General features: G+C 48.2%; 1 protein-coding gene across 1 annotated transcript in view; it reads left to right on the plus strand.

The window, feature by feature from the left end:
• The window catches only part of C2CD5 (C2 calcium dependent domain containing 5), a 1,535,590-nt gene that overhangs the window by 952,688 nt on the left and 559,034 nt on the right, over positions 1–23,868 (plus strand). The window contains 1 exon segment of the mRNA XM_029600113.1: positions 14,428–14,614. Within this exon segment, the coding sequence (XP_029455973.1) occupies positions 14,428–14,614 (187 nt within the window).

Raw genomic sequence — 23,868 nt, forward strand, 5'->3', positions numbered from 1 at the left:
CTATCCAAGGGTTTGGCACTTAATGGGTAAGCCTTTGTCCTCTCATCCATATGTGTTGCGCGTTTTTATGGAAATAAAGCATATTAGGCTCACTGTGTGACTTCCATTTCTGCCTTGGGACCTCAATTTGGTATTGACCTTTTCATCAGGTACGCAGTTTGAGCCTGTTAGGAGCATTTAACTTAGAATGTTTACCTTGAAGACGGTGTTTCTTGTGGCTTTGTGTTCACTCAGAAGTATAAGTTACAAGCGCTATCTTGCAGGGAACCCTTTCTGCTGATCACAAAGGATATGGTCAAGATTCATGCAGAATCTTCTTTTCTTCCAAAAGTGATGTCTTCCTTCCATGTGAATCAGGTGATCTGTTTGCCTTTGTTTTCTAGGAAATTGGAAGACAGCAATTACTATTTCCTAGCGTGTAGCAGATGGACTCAAAACAAATGGGTATAGTGTGCTCGTGCTAGCAGTTGGAGACGGATCTGACGTCAGCACGGGTACATATACCTCTGCAGAAAGTGCAGCCATTCAGTAATTTCCGTCCAAAGCAGTTTGGAGCTACCTCACGCTCGCTGAGCGTGTTTCCAAATTCTAACTAAATTCCTAGAAGAAACCTATTGAAGTCAAGCCCCACACTCCTGCGCTCACTCACCCAGTTGAGTTTCCCGAGCTGACTTCCGTGGTCCCTCGGAGGTAAGAGCCTCGGTCCGGTGGCCGGTTCGCGGCAGGGACCTAGCCCCCGAGTAAGAAGGGCTAGGGTGCGGCTTGGCCCCCGAGCGAGACGAGTTCAGGCGCGGCCTGGAGGCAGCCTTGGTCGCGGCGTGGACTTGGCCCCCAGCGGGCTAGAGGCAGCGGGCGCACTTCCTTATGCGCGGCGGTTGAAGGTACTCTCCCCCCGCAGCCGGAGACCGCCCGGGACGCAGCCAGGAAGCGCCGAAGACAAGGTAAGGCGTATATCTTTACTTGGTCTCTGAGGAAGTGTGGATTAGCTGGGCCTGCCTATGAAGCAGCACGCCAGGAGGTCGCCATTCTGCCTGCCTACTCACCTTCGCCGATAGGCGCACGTTGCTAAACGCACACGATAGGCGCACGTAGTTAGCGCACGCGATAGGCGCACGTTGTTAGCGCACGCGATAGGCGCACGTTGTTCGCACATTGTACGCTGCCCGTGTATAGGACCACAGTTATAAGACGCCCTTGTATAGGCGCACATGTATAAGGCGCCCGTGGATAGGCGCACGTTTATAAGATGCCCGTGGATAGGCGCACGTTTATAAGACGCCCGTAGGATAGGCGCACGTTTATAAGACGCCTGTGGATAGGCGCACGTTTATAAGGCGCCCGTGGATAGGCGCACGTTTATATGACACCCGTAGGATAGGCGCACGTTTATAAGATGCCCATAGGATAGGCGCACGTTTATAAGACGCCCGTGGATAGGCGCACATCTAGAAAACACCCGTTCTAGGTGCATGCTGTTACGCGCACTTGTTAAGCGCACATCATTGGGCGATACCGAATTTCAGGCGAATGGAGCATAAGAGAGCCCATGCAGCCGCAGAGCCGGCACCTCCAGAATCTGGCATGAAAGCTCTAAGCCTCTGCTCAGCATGCAACCTCAGAGCCACACAGAGCGAGGAAGCAGACTCACTATGTGCCCAATGTGAGGAGGCCATGGGAGTCCCAGGACAGGACCGGCCCCAGCCCAGCGGTTCCTCAGGGAGCACACCGAACTTAGTGGGCCGCGGCGAGCACCAGGAAACCTGAGAGACCTGGAGCCCCTAAGGCCAGATCCGGCTTCGCTTTCCTGGGTGGAATTATTCAAAGGGATTCACGCCTTTGTCCAGATGCAGTCTGCTCCTCGAATGGTTCTTTCCGTCCCGGTTGATCCGGTCCCTGGACCCTTGAGACCTAGGCGCAGCCACTCACCACCCGACAGCCCCGCTTATGGGGATTCAGATTGCTCCCAGGACAGTGAGGAGCCCCCCGAGGAGGGTGAACTTCCCTCGGAGATAGAGCCATATCGGACCATGAGGCGCTTCTTTCTGAAAGAGGATCTTTCAGGCCTGGTCTCGCAATGCCTATCGGAGCTGGCCATTCCGGGCCAGGATACCCCAGGGGACCCTAAAATGAACCCCCTGTTAGAGGGCCTGCGACAACCGGCTCACCATTTTCCCCTCCTACAGGCAGCACAGCAGCTAATCGATCTGGAATGGAAGGCACCGGAGGCCTCATTTAAAGGGGGTCGGGCCTTGGCAGGCATGTACCCTCTGGATCCGGCGTCCAAGGAGCTGTTGGCGTGCCCCAGGGTAGACGCCATAGTTAACGCAATAGTGAAGCACACCACCATTCCGGTTGAGGGGGGAGCGGCCCTCAAGGATTCGCATGACCGACGCATGGGCACCATTCTGAAACAAGCTTTTGAGGTAGCGGCCATGTCCCTACGAATCGCGACCTGCTGCACCGTGGTGACGCGCGCCTGTTTATCACAGGCGAGAAACAACACCCAGGGAGCAGACATGGAATCAGCTCTCACATTTCTCACTGACGCAGCCTCCGACCTCGTCCGTACGGCAGCCAAGGGAGTCTCCTCTTCAGTGGCAGCCTGGAGGCAGCTTTGGCTACGTCATTGGGCGGCCGACTTGTCCTCCAAGACACGACTCACAAGAATGCCCTTTAAGGGTTCCTTACTGTTCGGCAGCGATCTCGAGAGCTGGGCTACTAAATGGGGTGCCTCCCCATTACCCCATCTACCAGAAGACAGGGCGAGGAGGAGCCAGCGTTCTTTTTCTAGACCATCTAGAGGTAGAAATTCGCAGCGCTTCAACCCTTACAAGACTCGCTATCGAGCACCTCGTTCCCAGGCCAGGAACCAGTCCTTTCGGACTAAGCATAACAAGAAGAGAACCGGCTCGGGTTCCGGCCCCGGCCGCAACCCACAATGACAATCAGCCAACCCATCCAGGGGTAGCAGCCATAGGGGGCAGGCTAACCCTCTTCTACCGCAGGTGGGTCGAGATTACTTCAGACCAGTGGGTCCTCGCCATCATCCGAGAAGGATATTACCTGGATTTCTTTCGGCTTCTGCCGAACAAGTTTATGGAATCCCCTTGTTCCCCGCTCAAGGCAGCGGCACTAGAAGTGACCTTACAGAGGCTCCTGGCCCTAAAAGCCATAATCCCGGTACCTGCGGGAGAGGTAAATTCTGGGCATTATTCCATTTATTTCATAGTACCCAAGAAGGAGGGCACTTTCAGGCCCGTCCTGGACCTCAAGTCAGTCAACCGACACCTACGGGTCCCCAGCTTTTGCATGGAAACTCTACGGTCGGTCAAGAATTCGGTACAGCCAGGGGAGTTTCTCACCTCCCTAGATCTGTCGGAAGCCTACCTGCATATCCCAATCCATCGGGATCACCAGCGCTATTTACACTTCAAAGTCCTGAATCAGCACTTCCAGTTTCGAGCTTTGCCCTTCAGGTTAGCCACCGCGCCGCGGATCTTTACCAAGGTAATAGTCGTAGTGGCGGCGGCACTCAGGAACGAAGGAATTCTCGTCCATCCCTACCTGGACGATTGGCTGATCAGGGCAAAGTCACCGGAGGAGAGCCACCGGGCAACCAACAGAGTTATAGCTCTTCTGGAAAGCCTCGGATGGGTAGTCGACATAAACAAGAGCTCCCTATAGCCGTCCCAGTCGCTGGAATACCTAGGGGTCCAATTCGACACCCGAGAAGACAAGGTCAGCCTGACCTCCAAGAGAAAGTCAAAACTCCAGAGTCATTTGCAGGCCCTGCTGAGCGCCAGCCAGCCCACAGCGCGAGATTACCTACAGGTCCTCGGCCTCATGGCGTCCACTCTGGAGGTGGTGCCATGGGCGCGGGCTCATATGAGACTGCTGCAACGCGCCCTTCTATCTCGATGGAGCCCACGATCACAGAACTACACCGTACGCCTACCTCTACCGGCCAGAGTGCGGTATCAGCTACGGTGGTGGTTGCAGCCCGGCCACATAAGCCGGGGGTCAAGAATGTCCTCCCCAACCTGGATTCTGCTCACCACAGATGCCAGCCTGAACGGATGGGGAGCACACTGCGAGGAACTCACCTCCCAAGGGCGGTGGACCAGAGAAGAGTCGAGGTGGAACATCAACCGACTAGAGGCACGGGCAGTCAGGCTAGCGTGCCTGCGATTTGCCCACAGACTTCGCGACAGAGCGGTCAGAGTGATGTCAGACAATGCCACCACGGTGGCATACATCAATCGTCAGGGCGGAACCAGAAGCCAACAAGTGTCCATGGAAATAACTCCTCTGATGATTTGGGCAGAAGCAAATCTCCAGGACATCTCCGCCGTCCACATTGCCGGGAAGGACAACACGACGGCAGACTTCCTCAGCAGAGAAAGCCTAAACCTGGGGGAGTGGCAGCTGTCACCCACAGCCTTTCGGATAATTGCAGATCAATGGGGGACGCCAGCCATGGACTTCTTAGCGGACAGGTCCAACGGTCAAGTACCCAGATATTTCAGCCGCAGGCGGGATCCTCGGGCTCGGGGGATCGATGCCCTGGTACAGCCGTGGCCTCAGGGGATCCTGCTATACGCCTTTCCTCCATGGCCCCTGCTGGGCGCCATTGTACACAGGATTCAGCGACACAGAGGCCTAGTTCTTCTAGTGGCCCCGGACTGGCCAAGAAGACCCTGGTACGCAGACATGAGAAGACTACTGGCAGGGAACCCTCTACCTCTGCCTCCCTACAGGGGCCTGCTGTGGCAAGGTCCCATCCTCCACGAGGATCCGGTTCAATTCTCTCTTACGGTCTGGCCATTGAGAGGGCTCGACTGAAGAAAAGGGGATACTCGGAGCCGGTTATAGATACACTCCTCCGAGCACACAAGTTCTCCACATCCCTAACATATGTCAGGATCTGGAGAATCTTTGAAGCCTGGTGTGACTCTCACGGCACCAATTCGCATGCCGCTAAGATTCCTATCATTTTGGACTTCCTACAAGATGGACTTCAGAAGGGTCTGTCCCTCAGCTCCATCAAGGTTCAGGTAGCAGCGCTGTCTTGCTACGGTCCCAGGAGTGACGGCAACACCATTGCCAAACACCCAGACGTCTCACGTTTCCTGAAAGGAGTCAAACACATTCGCCCGCCACTGAAGTGGCCAGTGCCCTTGTGAATCTCAACCTAGTATTGGAATTTTTGGCGGGATCAGCCTTCAGGCCCCTTCGAGGCCTGTTCCTCCGTTTATTAACCTTGAAGATGGTGTTCTTGCTGGCTGTGTGTTCAGCACGCCGCATCTCAGAGCTGCAGGCACTATCCTGTCGTGATCCATTTCTCAGAATCACTCCAGAGGCTATCCATCTTCATATGGTTCCATCCTTTTTACCCAAAGTGGTCTCACACTTTCACCTCAACCAAACCATATCCTTGCCTACCACGGAAGGTTTGAAGAAGTCGGAGGAAGGTCGAATGCTACGCCATCTCGACATCGGCAGACTGCTGTCCAGATACCTGGAAATGTCAGAAGCAGTACGAAAAACGGACCACCTGTTCGTCCTGCACAGCGGGAAGAAGCTAGGGGAAGCGGCCTCTCAGCCAACCATCGCCCGCTGGATTAAAGAAGTTATTAAGGCAGCCTACATAGAGGCGGGGAAACCACCGCCTCTACAGGTCAAAGCTCATTCTACCAGAGCACAATCGGCCTCTTGGGCAGAAGCTAAGCTGCTGTCGCCTGCAGAGATATGTAAAGCGGCGACATGGTCCTCCCTCCATACCTTCTCCAATTCTACCGTCTGGACGTCCAGGCCAGGGAGGACACAGCATTTGCGAGGGCAATCCTAAACGGTCCTCGGGCAGCCTCCCGCCCAGTCCGGGAGTAGCTTTTGTACATCCCATTTGTTTTGAGTCCATCTGCTACACGCTAGAAAATGTAGAGATTACTTACCTGATAATCTCGTTTTCCTTAGTGTATGCAGCTGGACTCAGCATCCCGCCCGGCTGCCGGCATACATGGGGATTCACCGACTCACGGTAAGCCATGTTTTCTTATAATAGGCCATCCACCCTGCCGGGTGTTGACGCCTTCCGGTTGAGAACACTGGCGGTCTCCAGCTACTATCAATCAGTCCGGGTAATCCTGTTCATTTAATTGATCGGTCAGCTATAGCTTTTGCAAGGAAGATCCGTCTCCAACTGCTAGCACGAGCACACTATACCCATTTTTTTTGAGTCTTTCTGCATACACTAAGGAAAACAAGATTATCAGGTAAGTAATCTCTACATTTTCTACGTTGTTTGGAGTGAGATGAGAGCTGTTAAGGTATCTTAAGATCACTAATGCCTTCAGGAAATCGATTTTTTTTTTTTTGTTTGGTGACCTTTGGAAGGGTGAGGCGGCAACTAAAGCTTCCATAGCACATTGGTCATTTGGACAGCATATGTGAGTAACAGTAAACCCTTGCCCAATCAGGTTAGAGCTCATTTCACTAGAGCTCAAGCAGCCTCCTGGTCGCAGTTCATGACTGTTTCTCCAGTAGAGATTCTCAGTGGCGACTTGGTCTTTTCTGCATACTGTTTCAAAATATTATCATTTGGATGTAGGGGCTGGTCAAGAGGCTTCCTTTGCAACTAAGATGATGAGAGTGGGCTTAGAAGGTGCATGCCCTATTCAGGAGTAGTCTGGTATATCCCATTCATCTGGCCTGGTCTGACTGGACGATGAGAAAGGTGAAATAAATTCTTATCTGATAATTACCTTTCGTTGAGTCCAGTCAGACCAATTCAGGATCAACACTTTCCTGCCAAACCTTTGATCATGATCTGTTGTTAACATACAAAATTCTGATGTCTTTTTGAGATTTTACATGAGCAGGTAAGTGTTCTAGTGATCCTATAATGCTGTTTTCAAAATGTTCCCTGTTCATTCTTGCGGTTAGTTGTGTTTTGGAAGCCTGCTGCTGCTGCAAAAAAGAAACTTTTAAGAAGGTAGAAATTACTGATTATATGGGACTTAAATGTCCAAAGTTAGCTTATTGCAGTTGGCATGGTCAATACAGATGCATATAAGGGGTTACAGTGAGTGTGCTATTCTGTCTCAGTCTACTTGTCAGTGGGAATAACACATTTGTCTGGACTGGTCTGACTGGACTCAAGGAAAAGACATTTTCAGGCAAGAACTAATTTCATCGTTCAGAGCATCTTGAATTGAAATAAAAAATCATTTTTCATTTGTGATTTCACTGTGCAAAAGGGGAACCAGATTCAAATGTTATAACCATAATATTTCCTCCAACAAAAACATTTTAATTGAGTACATTTTTATAGTATTAAAAGAAGATTTTTTGAGAAAGAAACTGAGTTGAAATTGCAAATTTTTTTGCTTCTTCCGTTTGTTTTTTTATATTTGTTGTACTTTTGAACTGTGGAGATTTTTCCATAAAAGTATCATTTGTTCTAGAAATGATAGTTTTAAAGGTTGTGGCCAGGAAAAGTGAAACTGCAAAACCTTCACCAGTACACATACAAATTAAAAAGAACACTGGTTTCAAAAGTTGTCATAAAGGCTTAGTTTTATTGATCATACAGTAATTAAGGGGAGTCTATTTTTATAGGATTTTAAGACTTGGTCACATGATTGTATCTAGAAAATCAGAACATTTGAGTTTTCTGAAACATTTTATAAATCAAAATAATTTACTTTCTGACATGATAAACCACAGTATCAGAACTGTTAAGTTTTTAAAATATATAATTTGGTTAAAAAGTTGTGTCAGTTGGGATCTAGGATTTTGTTGTATGTTTTATATATAAAGTTTATATTTTTTTTGTAATCCGTACTGTGAATATTTTATTGTGATCCATAATGAACATGATATATGGAGTTTGCACAATGCAAGTATTTTTTAAAGAAAATAAACTTAGCAGAAGCATCTATTCTTTTGCCCTTGTAACGTCTTTATATAATAAATAGAACATTTATTTTATATAATATATTTTATTTTATATATTTTATGTATTTTATATATTATATATTTTATATATATTATATTTTATATAATAAATATTTATTTTGTCGAGGCCCCGTCCAATCCGGGGCCTCGACGACGTCAGCAGCATCAGAGGGAGGGGGTTTTAAAAGCGTCCTCCTGGCGTCCTCTTCCTGCCGGCACCCGATCGCAGTGACCACCCCCAGGCGAGGACGGAGACTATCGGCCTGCGCATCCGGCGCTGAAGCCCACCGGGGTAAGGCCTGCTCCAAATCGCCGCACTCACCGCCGGGGCTCCAGCGTCGGCCACGAGGCAGGCAAGTCCTCCTCCTTCTCTCTTGCCGCCCTCTAACTTCGAGCCGTCCAATCCGGGGCCTCGACGACGTCAGCAGCATCTGAGGGAGGGGGTTTTAAAAGCAACACCGCTCCTCCTGGCGTCCTCTTCCTGCCGGCACCCGATCGCAGTGACCACCCCCAGGCGAGGACTGAGACGATCGGCCTGCGCATCCGGCGCTGAAGCCCACCGGGTTAAGGCCTGCTCCAAATCGCCGCACTCACCGCCGGGCCTCCAGCGTCGGCCACGAGGCAGGCAAGTCCTCCTCCTCCTCTCTCGCCGCCCTCTAACTTCGAGCCGTCCAATCTGGGGCCTCGACGACGTCAGCAGCATCTGAGGGTGGGGGTTTTAAAAGCAACACCGCTCCTCCTGGCGTCGCGTGCCGGGCGTCGCGCGCCGAAGGAGCCCACCCCTTTGTGCGCCCCTTCGTGCAGCCCTGCCGGGCAGCCCCCCACTCTCGTAATTGGATGGGGAACCACCTATTGACGCTGGTCCAGCACCGCAACTTCCCCCTCTAAACCACAGAGCCCTTGTTCCATTTCCTCTAAGCAGGGATCCATAGGCCCATCTACAAATCTCCCATCTCGTCAGACCTGCACTCCTGACACCATTACCTGCTTAGGGCAAGGCCCACGCAATTACCCCTACTTCCATCAGGATCCCACCAACCGAGAGTCGCCACTGACCCCTCCCCTCCGCAATCGACCTTCCATACCTGCCACCATGCACTCCCTCACAATTCCCATCATCCACAACCACCCAAGGAGAGTTCCTAAGCCCCCCACTCTCCTACACAACCGTCAACAGAGGCTCAGGCCCATCCTGCTAACACCTGTTACCCAACTATTCGGCCTGGCTCTTTTCTCGCTCACTCTTTTCAACGCGCAATCCATCTCCAAGAAAACTCATATTCTCAACGATTTCCTCACTGATTCAAAACCTGACATCTGTGCTATCACAGAAACCTGGCTAAAAGCCTCCGACACAGTCCTAATAAATCAGCTTCCCACTCAGGCCTACGATTTCCTCTCTATACCTAGGCTCAAAAGAAGAGGAGGAGGGCTCCTCCTTGCTGCCAAAAAAGGGATTGGTCTGACCCTGCAGGCCACTAACAACCTAGCCAACACTGAATTTGCTCTTTTCAACTCAAAACATCTGGCAATCGGACTAGTCTATGCTTCCCCCAGGCTTACTAGAGGCAGACCCTTCTCCTATTATTGAGCTAGCAGCGAAACACCTTAACACCGGAAAACCATCCATCCTGATGGGAGACTTCAACCTTCACGTGGATGTCCTTCCCCGCTCAACCAACTGCGAAACACTACTCTCCTCCCTCAACCATATGGGTTTTAGACAAATCATCAACGAGCCCACCCACAAGGCAGGTCATACGTTACACCTTATCTTCATAAACGAAGGAATTTCGCCCCACTCAATCCCAACTTGCCTACCGGTACCATGGACTGACCACCGAATCATTTATTTTATTTATTTATTTATTTTTAATTTTTATATACCGGAATTCCTGTATGCAATACAAATCAGTCCAGTTTACAAGTAACGAAAAGGTTGCCCTGGTCTGGTAGATTAGACTGGGGTTTTTTACATAGAACATAGAATGACAACAATCAACTATTGAACATTATTACAAGGAACATTATTACAAGGAACAGTGAAAGTAACAATAGTATTTAACAAACCTATAATATTGTTATAACATTATTCGTGTTCACGTTTTACAAGGAACGTTGGTAGCGTGAATAGTCTGCAAGTAATCGGTTAAATAATATAATATAAAAAGGATGACTTAAATAAATAGATATTGTGAATAATCAAGTCCGTGTATGAAATTGAGTGTCAATGTGTTTGTGACACCTTGCAATGGTTGGATCTGAAAGACAGGAGGAGGTGCCTAGTTTCACTCTGGGAATTGGAATGCTTGCCTGAAGAGCCAGGTTTTTAACCTTTTTTTGAACTCTGGTAGATTGGGTTCGAGTCTTATGTCTGGTGGGAGCGCATTCCATTGATGTGGTCCCGCAGTGGATAGTGCTCTTTTTCTTAACGTTGATTTGGCGGGAACTGCGACTAATGTGCCTTTGTAGGCACTTCTGATGGGTCTGGCCGATGATTGTAGGCGAAGTTGGGTTTGTAGAGATATAGGTGCGACGTTATGAATTGTTTTATGGATAATGGTTAAGGTTTTATATATGATTCTCTGTTTGATGGGTAGCCAGTGGAGGTAGTTCAAGATGGGGGTAATATGGTCTCTTCTATTAGTGTTAGTTAGGATTCTGGCTGCGGCGTTTTGTACCATCTGTAGGGGTTTGATGCTGTTGGAGGGGAGGCCCAGTAAGATTGAGTTGCAGTAATCAAGTTTCGAAAAAATAATGGATTGAAGAACGAGGCGAAAGTCATTGAAGTGAAGGAGTGGCTTTAGTTTCTTTAGGACCTGTAGTTTAAAGAAGCAGTCCTTGGTGGTTGTGTTTATGAATTTTTTAAGGTTAAGTTGATTGTCAAGCCAAGTACCTAAATTCCTGACGTCTGCAGAGAGCTCCATGTTTAAAGATGTGGTTTGTGCCCGACTAGGTGGGTGGTTGTTCAGGTTGTGTGAGATTAGTAGCAGCTCTGTTTTGCTGGAGTTTAGAATCAGGTTTAGGCTGGAGAGTAGTTGTTTAATTGGTTTAAGACAATTCTCCCAGTAGACGCGCTTGAGATCAAGGAGCATCCTCCACAAACAACATACTCAACTACCATATCCGTCAGGAAACCTTGCACCGGAGATCAGCTAAGCTCATATCTAACTTCGGAACTAGTTCATCTGGACCTATCAGACGCCAACACTGCCATGACATCATGGAACAACATCACCAGCAAGGTAGCAGATCAAGCGTGTCCGATGACGACAAAATCTCTCAATCCAGACAAAGACAACAGGAAACCTTGGTTCACCCCTGAGCTGAATCGCGCAAACAGGAGCTCAGATGCAAGGAACACAAATGGCGGAAAAACCCATCTACAACAACCCTCCTCACCTATAAATCATGCCTAAACTCATATAGAAACGACATCAACAAATCCAAGAAAGAATTCTTCGCCAAAAAGATACACCACTTCATCTTCGACTCAAGAGCCCTGTTCTCCTATGAATCAGCCCTTACTAAACCATCCATGCCCATCATACCAGATGAACAAGCCTTTAACAAAGCTAACGAACTAGCAGACTACTTTGACAAAAAAATCTCCACACTCATCGCCCCCCTCAAGGGGACATCGACGCCTCCGAATTCCTCAATCATCTCTAGCTCTCAAGCAGTGCACTCAACCCCAGCAGCTCTCGATACCTTCGAGCCAACACCCACACTAGAAATAGAGAACATCCTTAAGAAGATAAAACCATCGTCTCATCCATCAGATCACATCCCTTCCAACCTGCTGAGCTCCATCCCTAACATCATTGCTAAACCCGTTACAGACATCATTAACTGCTCGCTTGCTCAAGGCCATGTCCCCAACCAACTCAAGATGGCAATGCTCAAGCCTCTCATCAAAAAACCCAACCTGTCCACAGCAGACCCAGCCAACTTCAGACCCATAGCAAATCTGCCAATGATCGCCAAATTCCTAGATGAAAACAACATCCTTACCTCAAACCAATTCGGCTTCCGTAAGACCCGGAACACTGAATCGCTATTAGCCTCACTATCAGACACTATTCTCTTCAATCTGGAAAAAGGTCAACCTTGCCTCCTCACACTTCTGCATCTCTCCTCAGCGTTCGACACCGTGAACCACTCGTGCCTCTTACAGCGTCTAGTCGACATTGGCATCACAGGATCAGCGTTCAACTGGTTCAAATCGTTTCTAGAAAATAGGTCTTACAAGATCAAAATAAATAACAAAGAGTCTCACCCCACTGCATCCAAGATGGGCGTCCCACAAGGATCATCCCTCTCACCCACTCTTTTTAATATCTATCTTCTGCCTCTCTGTCACCTTCTTACCAATCTCAAGCTAATTCACTACCTATACGCGGATGACATAAAATACTCATCCCTATAACGGAATCTCTACACAAATCTTTGTCATTCTGGAATAATTGCCTCTCATCAATAAATAACCTACTTGCAGGCCTCAACTTGGTTTTAAACACAAACAAAACGGAAATCCTCCTTATCTCTCCTGAAAATCACGTCCCACCTATCACTTCAACTTCTAGCCAATCTCCTATCAACTCCAAAGACATCACTTCGCCTCAGGTAAGAGACCTTGGAGTACTCCTAGATAACAGACTCAGCCTCAACAAGTTCATAAACAACACGACAAAAGAGTGCTTTTTCAAATTGCAAGTATTAAAAAAATTAAAACCTCTACTACTCTACAGAGACTTCCGCCTGGTCCTACAAGCCATCATACTACCGAAACTGGACTATTGCAATTCGCTCCTTCTCGGCCTCCCCGCTTGCACCACCAAACCGCTTCAGATGGTCATGAACGCAACGGCCAGAATTCTTACAAACACCAAAAAAAGGGATCATATCACCCCCATTCTCCAGCACCTACATTGGCTACCAATCAAATACAGAATTCTCTTTAAAACCATTATGATGATACACAAGGCCCTACATAACATCTCTCCTCTCAATCTAACTTTTCAACTTCAGCTTCACAACTCCAAGAGACCAACAAGAACTACGTACAGAAATATGCTACGCACCCTGCCGGCAAAAACCTCCCTGAGGAAACGCGCACTATCCACAGCCGGCCCCACACTCTGGAACTCGCTCCCTCCAGACCTTCGCCTCGAACCGTGCCACATTACTTTCAAAAAGAAACTAAAGACTTGGTTTTTTGCACAAGCTTTCCCGGAAACCTAAGAGCCGGAAGAAAACAATATCTGCCTGGACTCTGACCCAACATCACCTTATGTACATAGTTTACTGAATATTTCGTTATCACTATTTAACTAGTCATGCTTAATCTCTGTAACCTCCTCTGCCCCTCCATGTTATATGTTATCTTGTTTCAGTGTAAACTGCCCACTGAGGCGTCAGTTTGATTTCCTTGTAAACTGGTGTGATATGTATATTATACAGGAACATCGGTATATAAAAACTAAAAATAAATAAATAAATAAATAAAATAATTTATAGGAATAAGAATTTTAAACATATAATATCTTATATCCAAGCAATTCTTCAAATAATTCAAATAATAATGTAAAATTAAAATTAAGTATAGTGCTGCTTAGTTTAGTTAACTGGCAGTATGCACAGAGAAAATAACACTAACTCATTTATTGCAGTGCTTTTGCTCCATAGAAACGTTGAAGTTGATGTCAGATCAAGTCTGTCAGGCACTTCTACTGTAGTCTGTAGATTTTCCCTCCATAATGCAATATTGTATGACCTTATTTGATCTCCTTATTTAACCTCCCTTTCCTTCCACTAAGAATGCTCTGTGCTTCTCCCCAGCTTTCTTCAATTTCGATATTAATTTCCCCACTACAGCCTCCTTTCTGGGCTATTCCAAGAATCTTATCACCCTTTTTAAGTTTCCTGATCAGGCATTTTATTTATTACCTAATTTTTTGGGTTCTTTTTGTGATTTGTGCAAGTAAATACTCAGATTGAGAGGCCAATGTACTAAACTGCACCAGTCTTTGCAAACCTTTTACGCATGCGGTATTGTGCTTTCTGGATACAAATGAACCTAGCAGTTTCATAACACAAGCAGATTTTCTAAGGACTTTATAGTAAAATATTTAACTACACCTTTCTGCTATACATTTTTGTGATACTGTGTTTGGAAAACATTTTTCCCACACAGTTTAACTTTATTCATCTAATGATCTGCTTTGAATAGTTTTTCCATCACAGTCCCTTACAATTGAATTTGCATAAAAAACATGTTTGTGAAAAAGTGTAACATCATTATCCCTTTAAATGTGCTAACATTGATTTTAAAGGACAAACTCACCTTTATGAATTTTGGCACATCTTAGTATATTGGCCTCTAAGTGTGAATTGCAGTCAATATTTTAAGTAAAGAGCATATGGAATCTTGGTTTCTGACTCTCAAACCATAAATTGTCTCTTGAACAGATTATGTCGTTTGAAAAAGAAAGCACAAGCAGAAGCAAATGCAACAGCTATCAGCAACTTCCTGCCATTTATGGAGTATGAACTACATACCCAGCTAATGAATAAGCTGAAACTGAAAGGCATGAATGCCCTGTTTGGACTGAGGATTCAAATCACAGTTGGTGAAAACATGTTGATGGGATTGGCAGTAAGTAACCTAATACATTTCCAGAAAGTTTTTCTTTGTGAATACTGCTACTGCCATAGTTGTATAGTTTAGGACAGCGGTTCTGAACCAGTGTATCGCCAAGCACCGGCAGGTGTGTCGCGGCTCCCGGTGTTCCAGTGCCTCGCTTGTGCTTCCCTTCTCTCTAGGAGCGGGGCTGAAGAATGGAGAGACGCTGCATGCCACCGCTGGAGGCCAGGCTGGCGGGGCCGAAGAATGAAGAGACGCTGCGCGCTGCTGCCAGCGGCTGAAGAGCAGAGAGACCTGTGCGCCGCCGCCGGCGGGGCCAAAGAATGAAGAGGTGCTGCGCGCCGCTGCCGGCAGCTGAAGAGCGGAGAGACCTGCGCAACGCCAGCGGCGGGGCCAAAGAACGAAGAGATGCTGCGCGCCGCTGCTGGCAGCTGAAGAGCGGAGAGACCTGCGTGCCGCTGCCAGTGGGGCCAAAGAACGAAGAGACGCGCGCCGCTGCCGGCGGCTGAAGAGCGGAGAGACATTGCGCACCGCGGGAGGCAGCTGGAGAGACGTTGCATGCCGCCGGAGGTCAGGCCAGAGGTGGCTGAGAAGCGGAGGCCAGGCTTATTGGGCCAAACAATGAGAAGAGGCTCCATGTGAGCTTGTGTGTGTTGATAGAATGGGTGCCTGGGTGCATGAGTGAGAGCTTTGTGTGTGTGTGGTAGAATGGGTGCCTGGGTGCGTGAGTGGCAGCTTGTGTGTCTGTGGTAGAATAGGTGCCTGGGTGGTGAATGGCAGCCTTTGAGTGTGTGTGGTACAATGGGTGCATGAGTGGCGCTGTGTGTGTGTGTGTGTGTGTGTGGTACAATGGGTGTATAGGTGGTTGTGTGTGTGAGGTAGAATGGGTGCTTGGGTGCATGAGTGAGAGCTTGTGTGTGTGTGGTACAGTGGGTGCATGAGTGGCAGTGTGTGTGGTTGTAAGTGACAGAGTATGTGTGAATTTGTATGTAAGTGACAGAGCATGTGTATGATTGAGAGAGACTGGTCAGGGAGGTGACTGTGTGTGTGTGTGTGTGAGAGAGATATAGACTGGTCAGGGTGTGTGTGAGGAAAAGATACTAGTTAGGGAAGTTACGGGTCTGTGTGAAACAGAGACTGGTTGTGGGCCCTTAGGAAGAGGACTGTGAGGACAGAGCTTCAGCAGCCACTGCTGCTTCTGGTGAGTGCTATTGGCCTGCAAGGGAAAGGAGTAGGAGAGTTGCTGGAGAGGGTAAGTAAAGGCAGCTTTTTAAGTTTATTTTTCTTGATTGACTGCCATTTTAATTATTGGGTATTATGTGATGTGTCTGCTGTTTTGAAATATTTTATTGATATTTAGACAATTTTTTTATAATTTTTATGAGTTTTTAATTGTTGGATGTTATTCTGTTCATCAGCTGTTTTGTAACATTTATTAGTATTGTTTTACAATTATTTCTAAATGGGTATCTATAGCACCTTGGTTTGCTCTGTTTTCCCAATAGGAGGTGTATTAGTGTTTAGGGCCTGGTTAAATATTTGTAGTGGTAAATTACTGTCTTTTCATAAGGAGGGGTATTGTGCTTGCCAGTAAAGAGAGTTTGTTTTGCTTTTACTGAGATGTCATCAGATCCAGAGTATCTTGTTTTGTATGGTGAGCTGTACGGGTAATGCCCTAGTTCTGCTCTGCACCCATTTTGGGGGGTCGACGGGGTTCCTGAGGATGCAGAATGTATATTTACATTTTGCCCCGTGACGGTCACATGTTCAGTGTGTCACGCATGTGAGAACCATCTGTCAGGTGTGTCCCGGCCGAAAAAAGGTTGAGAACCACTAGTTTAGGAGAAGTTTTGTCTGCGTAGTTAAACCCTCTTCAAACTTCCCATTCTTTGTGTGTGAGCCCAACTTCATTCCATCATGTTCACCTAATATAAAAGATATCTCAAAATGAGAATTGGCAATATGTTTCCTCAAATTTGGTTACTCAAAAATCCTACTTTTAATAACCGTATAACCCTTACATTATTCTGATTCAAGAGAGATTATGTGTAATTAAATTTTGCAAAACAAAGTAGGGTCATCTATTAAAAAAAAAAAATCATTTATGTTCAAATCATCCCTTCCCGTCATTTAAGTTATGCTATGTTATATTACACTTATATATCGCCTTCTTTGAACAAAATTCCAACCCAAAGTAGTTTACATCAAAGAAATAATACAAAAATACGTCATAATAACAATCCAAGGCTTCAGGTGATTAAAAGTATTCATATCCTGTGTTTAAAAAGGCAACTGAGAGGCCCAGTACACCTCAGAGAAACTGTATGTAGTTTTACGGCTAACTCCCATTCTCTAGTGTGCAATATATCACAATATTCATGATCTTAATTTTCCTTTTTTGGACATATAAAGTCATAGTAACATAGTAAATGTCAGTAGAAAAAGAGCCAAGTAGTACATCCAGTCTGTCCAGCAAGCTTTTTTTTTATTGTTAAGATTATTGTTGCTTTTGCAGGTTATCTTAATCAACAAGGGTTACTCTTTTCTTTGTTTCCATCATTTACCCACTAGGAATTCTCTGTGCTTATCACATGCCATTTTGAATTCCATTCCTGTCCTTGTCTACTAGGAGGGCATTACATGTATCCAAAACCTTTTCCATGCAGAAATACTTCCTCACATTGGATCTGACTCATCCCTCTTGGAGCTTGTTCTACAGCTTTCTTTCCATTGAAAAAGGTTTGATTCCTGTGCATTATTGATATATTTTGGGTATTTAAAAGTCGGTATCATATCACCACTTTCCTGAACATACCCAGATCAGTCCAGAAAAGTGGGTTGTGTATCCCTACCAGCAGGTGGAGTCAGAGAACAATTAGAACTTTGGGCACTGTTACATAACGAGAGTGCCACCTGCAGTCACTCAGTATCTCTCTGACTCCAGTGGGTGGTACAGATGCACACCTGCAGTCTTTAGTTATATTTTTTTATTTAGTTAGTTTGAATTTAATTTTTTGGTTTACGGTCGCTTCCTGAGGTGTTAGGCGCCTTCGTGGGCCATCCCTCAGTAGAAGCCAGGCGTCCGGGGAATTGGATATTCCTGTCAGGGTTTCACCCGCCACGGTGTCTGACGACCATGGGCTCCTGGCTACTACCACCGTCTCTGCAACAGCTTTTCTCTGTATCTTGGTAAAGTTTAATTTAAAAAAAAAAAAAGAAGAGAGCTGTTTTTCACTGTGGCTGACTGACAGTCTTCAGTGCTGAGTTAAGAAGAGGTGCAGGAGGGACCGGGTCTTTTAAGGCCGGCCGGGGAAGCTGTCAGCAGTGTTCCCCTCAGCTCCCGGGGCTCCGGGTCATTTTCTGAGGGCAAGGGTGAGTTTTTCTCCATGTGCCTTGTTTATTCGCCGCTTCCCTGCTGGGGGCCTTGCGATTTCACTATAGACAATCTTCTTTCCCGCGGCACGGCTGCGAGCGTTTTTTTCTCCTCAGCCGGTAGTCTCTTAGCCCGCAGCACGAAAAGCTTGTTTTATTCTGGTCCTGCCTGACTGAAATTTTCTCCGCGTCGCAGCTCAGAGCGTTTCCTTTTTTATTTGCACCCTTTTCTATTTCACTTCAGACTATCGGCGCACTGCTGCGGATGGGACCGAAAAGAGAATCGCAGGCCTGCCGTGCTTGGGGGTCACGCGGCCAGGCGTTAGATGCAGTCTCCTTATGCGCAGTGTGTTCCCCAGGGTTAGAGTGCTCTTCAGGCTTCTTGCCTCCTCCCTCGGGGAGGGAACGTCTGTCTCGTCTTCAGCTTCACAGATAGAGGATTCTCCGCCTGTTCTAGCGCCGGTGAGGGAAGACCTCACCGGGGGAACTGATGATATCACCCCAGCCAACTCTCTAGTGGGGGAGGGAGACCCGGAGGGGTTTTCCCCAGAATTTATCCTCCTTATGCACCAGGCTTTCCTGGCAAGGAAACGCTCGGTGGTAAAGCGGCTAGGTCTCCTGGAGGCAGGTTCGGACCTGCCTGAGAAAAGAGTTTGGGGTACAGACCCTCGTCAGCACCTCTCTGATCAGGCTCACCCTCCAGGGGATTCTCCCCAGGGTACGCGAGATCCGATCCCAGGGTCTGGGGCGACGCCGGCTTCTGGAGTAGTAGGGGTGGCAGACCCGGATCCGTGGCCGGATCCGGCTGATGTGTATACTGATGATCCGGATGAGCCCAATGACCCTCCTGCGGAGGGGGATGACCCCAGCGAGGTACGTTTGTTCTAGCGGAATGAGTTAAGACCCCTTATTCCCCAGGTCCTTGAAGTTCTGGGACTTGAGGTTTCTCAAGAAGAGTCTGACAACGAGGGCGTCAATCCACTCCTCAACGGCATTAGGGGTCCCACAACATCTTTTCCTCTGCCTAAGAAGGTTCACAAACTAGTGACCCAGGAGTGGGAGACTCCGGATTCCGGCTTGAAGGTGGGCAGAGCTATGGCGAAACTGTACCCATTATCATCTGATGTTTTGGATTTACTGAAGATTCCAGAGGTGGATGTCGCGGTCTCGGCAGTCACGAAAAAGACCACTATCCCGGTTGCTGGGGCAGCTGCCCTTAAGGATATACAGGACCGCAAGCTGGAGATCCAGTTAAAGCGAGCATTCGAGGTTGCTGCGCTAAGCCATTGAGCGGCGGTTTGCGCTAGCCTCATGTAGAGGACCTGTCTGTGTTGGGTCCAGGAGTTGGCTGCAGGGGCCGGTACGGGCGACAGTGGGGCTCTGCAGTCCGCCCGCCTAGAAACAGGCATTGCTTATGTTGCAGATGCTTTGTATGATCTGGTGAGGACCTCAGCGAGAGGTATGGTATGCTTGGTGTCCACGCGGCGTCTCCTCTGGCTGCAAAATTGGGCGGCAAATTTGTCCTCCAAGTCCCAGCTATGTAATCTGCTCTTTAAGGGCAAGCTCCTGTTTGCGGAGGATCTGGATCAGCTAATAAAGCTGCTTGCCGAATCCAAGGGCAATCGGTTGCCTGAAGATAAAAGATCTTCTAAGAAAGTCTTCCATCCTCGAGCAAGGTTTCAGGACTCTCGCCGCTTCAGAGCGGGTAGATACTCTGTACCTCCTGCTTCTAAACCTGCTTTGGGGCGCCAGCAGTCCTTTCGAGGGGGTCGCCGGCCCGGAAGAGATTCGGGACATCTTGGTGCAGGAAGTAATAAAAACCACCAATGAAGCCACAAGCACCCATTCCGTCGTCAAAGCTGTCGGAGGCAGATTATCCAACTTTTACATGGAATGGGCAAGAATTACATCAGACTGCTGAGTCTTAGAAGTGATCAAAGACGGGTATGCACTGGAGTTCTCGCGCCCAGTCCGGGAGGTTTTTGTGGAGTCCCAAGTGGCCTCAAATGTCAAGCGAGAGGCGATCCGGGTGACTCTACAACGACTTCTCGAGCTCAAAGCTATTGTCCCAGTTCCGGAGGCTCAACAGGGACGATGTCGGTACTCCATGTTCTTTGTGGTCCCCAAGAAGGAGGGCACGTTTCGGCCCATCCTCGATCTGCAGAAAGTGAACCATTGCCTTCGGGTTCCTCGCTTTCATATGGAAACCCTGAGGACAGTGATGGCCGCGGTTCGAAAAGGGGAGTTTCTCACTTCTCTGGACCTCATGGAGGCGTATTTACACATTCTGAACCAGCTGAATCACCAGAGGTTTCTGCGATTCAAGGTCTTGAGACAACACTTCCAATTTCGAGCTCTCCCTGCAACAGGGCCTCACTAATGGCTTGGCGTTTAATTCCCTTCGTGTACAAGTTGAAGCTCTAGGTGCCTTACGGGGAAACTTTGACGGCTGTTCGCTTGCAGCACATCCGGATATTGCTCGGTTTCTTAAGGGGGTCAAACATTTTCGCCCTCCCATCAGTTCGGTGTGTCCAGATTGGAGCTTGAATTTAGTCCCACGAGTTCTATGTGGTGCTCCTTTCGAGCCTCTTCATGGAGTTTACCTGAAAGATCTGACTTTGAAAACTGTGTGTTTGGTGGCCATTTGCTCAGCCCGTCGGATCTCAGAGTTGCAGGCACTGTCTTGTCGGGATCCTTTTCTTTGGATTTACGAGTATAGGGTATCGTTACGTACGGTTCCGTCCTTTGTCCCTAAGGTGGTTTCAGCCTTTCACGTCAATCAAACTGTGGAGCTTCCGAGGTTCCTTAACTGGTCCCTGGAGTCTTCTCAGATCAGAGACCTTTATCTTTTGGATGTGCGGTGTGCCATATTGCGTTATCTGGAGGTTACCAATGACTTCAGACATTCTGATCATTTGTTCGTTCTTTTTGGTGGCCCAAACGCAAAGGCAACCATATCTCGGTGGATTAAGGAAGCCGTTTGCGCGGCATACATAGCCCAAGGGCGTCAGGTGCCTTTGGGTCTCAGAGCTTATTCCACTAGGGCTCAGGCTACCTCCTGGGCAGAATGTCAGTTACTGTCTCCTCAGGACATCTGTAGGGCGGCAGTGTGGTCGTCTGTTCACACTTTTATGAAACATTACCGATTGGACTTTAAGGGTTCTGATGAATCATCCTTCGGGGAGAGTGTGCTTCGTCCGGGTCTTTCGGGTTCCCGCCCAGTGTAGGGTGGCTTGGGTACATCCCACTTTTCTAGACTGATCTGGGTATGTTCAGGAAATTAAAATTGGTTCTTACCTGCTAATTTCTGTTCCTGTAATACCACAGATCAGTCCAGAGGCTCACCCCTTTCTTCAGATACCAAAAGACTGTCTTGGTCAGAACCTGCTTAAGTTTTTTATTGTTGAAGCTCCTTTTTTGCAGACATGATTCATGGAGCAGTTTTTAGCAGTTATTCGGTCTGTTTTTTTGCCAGCAAGAAGTGGTAGTCCAGAAATTTGGTTGGGTGATACCCTTCGTTATTTCATTCTGTTAGCACGAGCTTGGGTACAGGTCAATACGGAGTGACTGCAGGTGGCATTCTCCTTATGTAGCAGTGTCCAAAGTTCTAATTGTTCTCTGACTCCACCTGCTGGTAAGGATACACAACCCACTTTTCTGGACTGATCTGTAGTATTACAGGAATGAAAATTAACAGGTAAGAACCAATTTTCATATCTCTCCTCTCCTCCAGTGTATACATATTTAGGTCCTTCAATCTCATCTCATAGCTCTTTTGCTACAGGCCTCACACCATTTTGGTTGCCTTTTTCTGGACTACTTTGATCCTTTTTCTACCCTGTTTTTCAGATATGATCTCCAGAACTGAACACGATACACCAGATGATACTTCACTAATGACCTGTACAGGTGCATTATCATGTCCTTTTTCTGCTGGTTATGCCTCTCTCTATGCAGCTCATGATCCCTCTGGCCTTAGCCACCACCTTGTCACATTGTTTTGCCGCCTACAGATCATTAGACACTATCACCCTGAGGTCTTTCTCCCAGACAGTGCATATCAAAATTTTTCCCCTTTCACATATAGCTCTTTTGGATTTCTGCACCCAGATGCATGATTCTGCACTTCTTGGCATTGCATCCCAGCTGCCAAATCTTTGACCACTTCTCAAGTTCTCCCAGGACAAGCAGGATGTTAGTCCTCACAGATGGGTGACATAATCAGATGGAGCCCTGTCACAGAACACTTTTGTCAAAGTTTCTAGAACTTTGACTGGCAACAGAGCATACCCAGCATGCCACTAACCATGTGGCCACAAGGGTCCCCCTTTAGTCTCTTTTTTTTCCGCGCAGCAGTTGCCTCGCAGATCTAGGAGCTCTGAGAGATTTCTCTCATACTTTTCCTCACAGAACATTCAAACATTTTCTTCTTTATTTCCCCCGTCACCGGGGTCCCCCATTGCACACCAAACTCCTCATTCATCGGTAAGGTATTGCTGTGTTTTTGCATTCGGTTCCCGACAGTGTACTTCTCGGTGCCTGATGGCCACCGACCCGCACACCGCCTATATTTTTTCAATAAGGCGACCGGTTTCCGGATGTGCCCCAAGTGTCCGAGGACTATATCCATAACGGACCCACATGATGTTTGTGTGTTATGTCTCGGGCCTTCCCATGACGTCCATCGGTGTCCAAGTTGTGCACAGATATGACCCCCAAAGGCCGGCGTGCCCGACTGGAGAAGATGGAGCACTTGTTTGGCTCCAAGCGCTCGTCTCCATCAACCCAAGGTAAAATCACGCCGAGTCGAGGGGGGCCCATCTTCTTCGGCCCCCTCTCCATCGACACCCCACCATAAGGACAAAGGAGCGGGTGACTGTCCGTCACTGACATCAATCCATTCTAAAACCTTTGCATCATCGTCCTCAGCGCCAGAGAAGGACCGGGCCAAGCACCAAGGGAAACATCGCCATTGACACCGACGTGCATCGCTGTCTGGTGCCGGCACCGACACCGGAGCAGCATCGGCCTTCACTGAGCCGCCTCCGAAGAGGGCCCTGGAAGAGGAGCCCTGTCCTCCTCTAGAACCAGGACCGTGAGGCTTTCCCCACCGATACCGGTGCCAGGCACCAAGTCTCCAAGTACACCCGTGGATGCTCCGGTGAAGCCTAGCCTGCCTCCTACCCCAGGCGCCATGCCATTCACGTCAGCCTTTCGGGAGGAATTGGACCGGATGGTCAAAAGGCAGTGCTGAATCCTCTTTGGGGCTTCCAGTCATCACCAGCGCTGGCTCCCATGATGCCACCAGAACCGGCGCCTTCGATGCTGGCTCTACTCCTGAAGTGTTTAGACACCCTCAACCGTGGCTTGCCATCTATACCCTTTCCATCGGGTTCCTTGCCACCGTGCCAACCACCAATACCTGCCCCAGTCTCGATTCTGATTTCGGGATCTTCGGAAGAGGAAGAATCGGGCCCTTGTCCATCTCCTCTACAGAAACCACCGATGCTGGAGCCAGTGTCGGGGCTATTAGGTGCATCGGCGCCCATCATTGGCATCGGTGCCATCGGTGCCGGCATCGCCAGCGGCTTCGATACTGGCGCCACCTATTTTGGTGCCTCACCGTCCATCAGTGCCACCTTCCTGCCCTCTTGGATTTGGGTTTCTCCCTCCATGTGGAGGTCTGGTGGGTGAAGGAGAACCTCTTTATAACCCATGGGATGATGCTTCATCCGAACACTCCTCACAAGCTTCTGAGGAGCTTCTTTCCAAGCCTTCACCCCCGGAGGAAAGGCGCTGCTCCCCTCCGGAAGACCTCTCTTTCGCTAGCTTCGTTAAGAGATGTCGGACACTATCCCATTCCAACTGGAAATGGAGGAGAACCCTAGGCACAA

This window comes from Rhinatrema bivittatum, chromosome 4, assembly GCF_901001135.1.
Source record: "Rhinatrema bivittatum chromosome 4, aRhiBiv1.1, whole genome shotgun sequence".
In the NCBI taxonomy this organism is placed as follows: Eukaryota; Metazoa; Chordata; class Amphibia; order Gymnophiona; family Rhinatrematidae; genus Rhinatrema; species Rhinatrema bivittatum.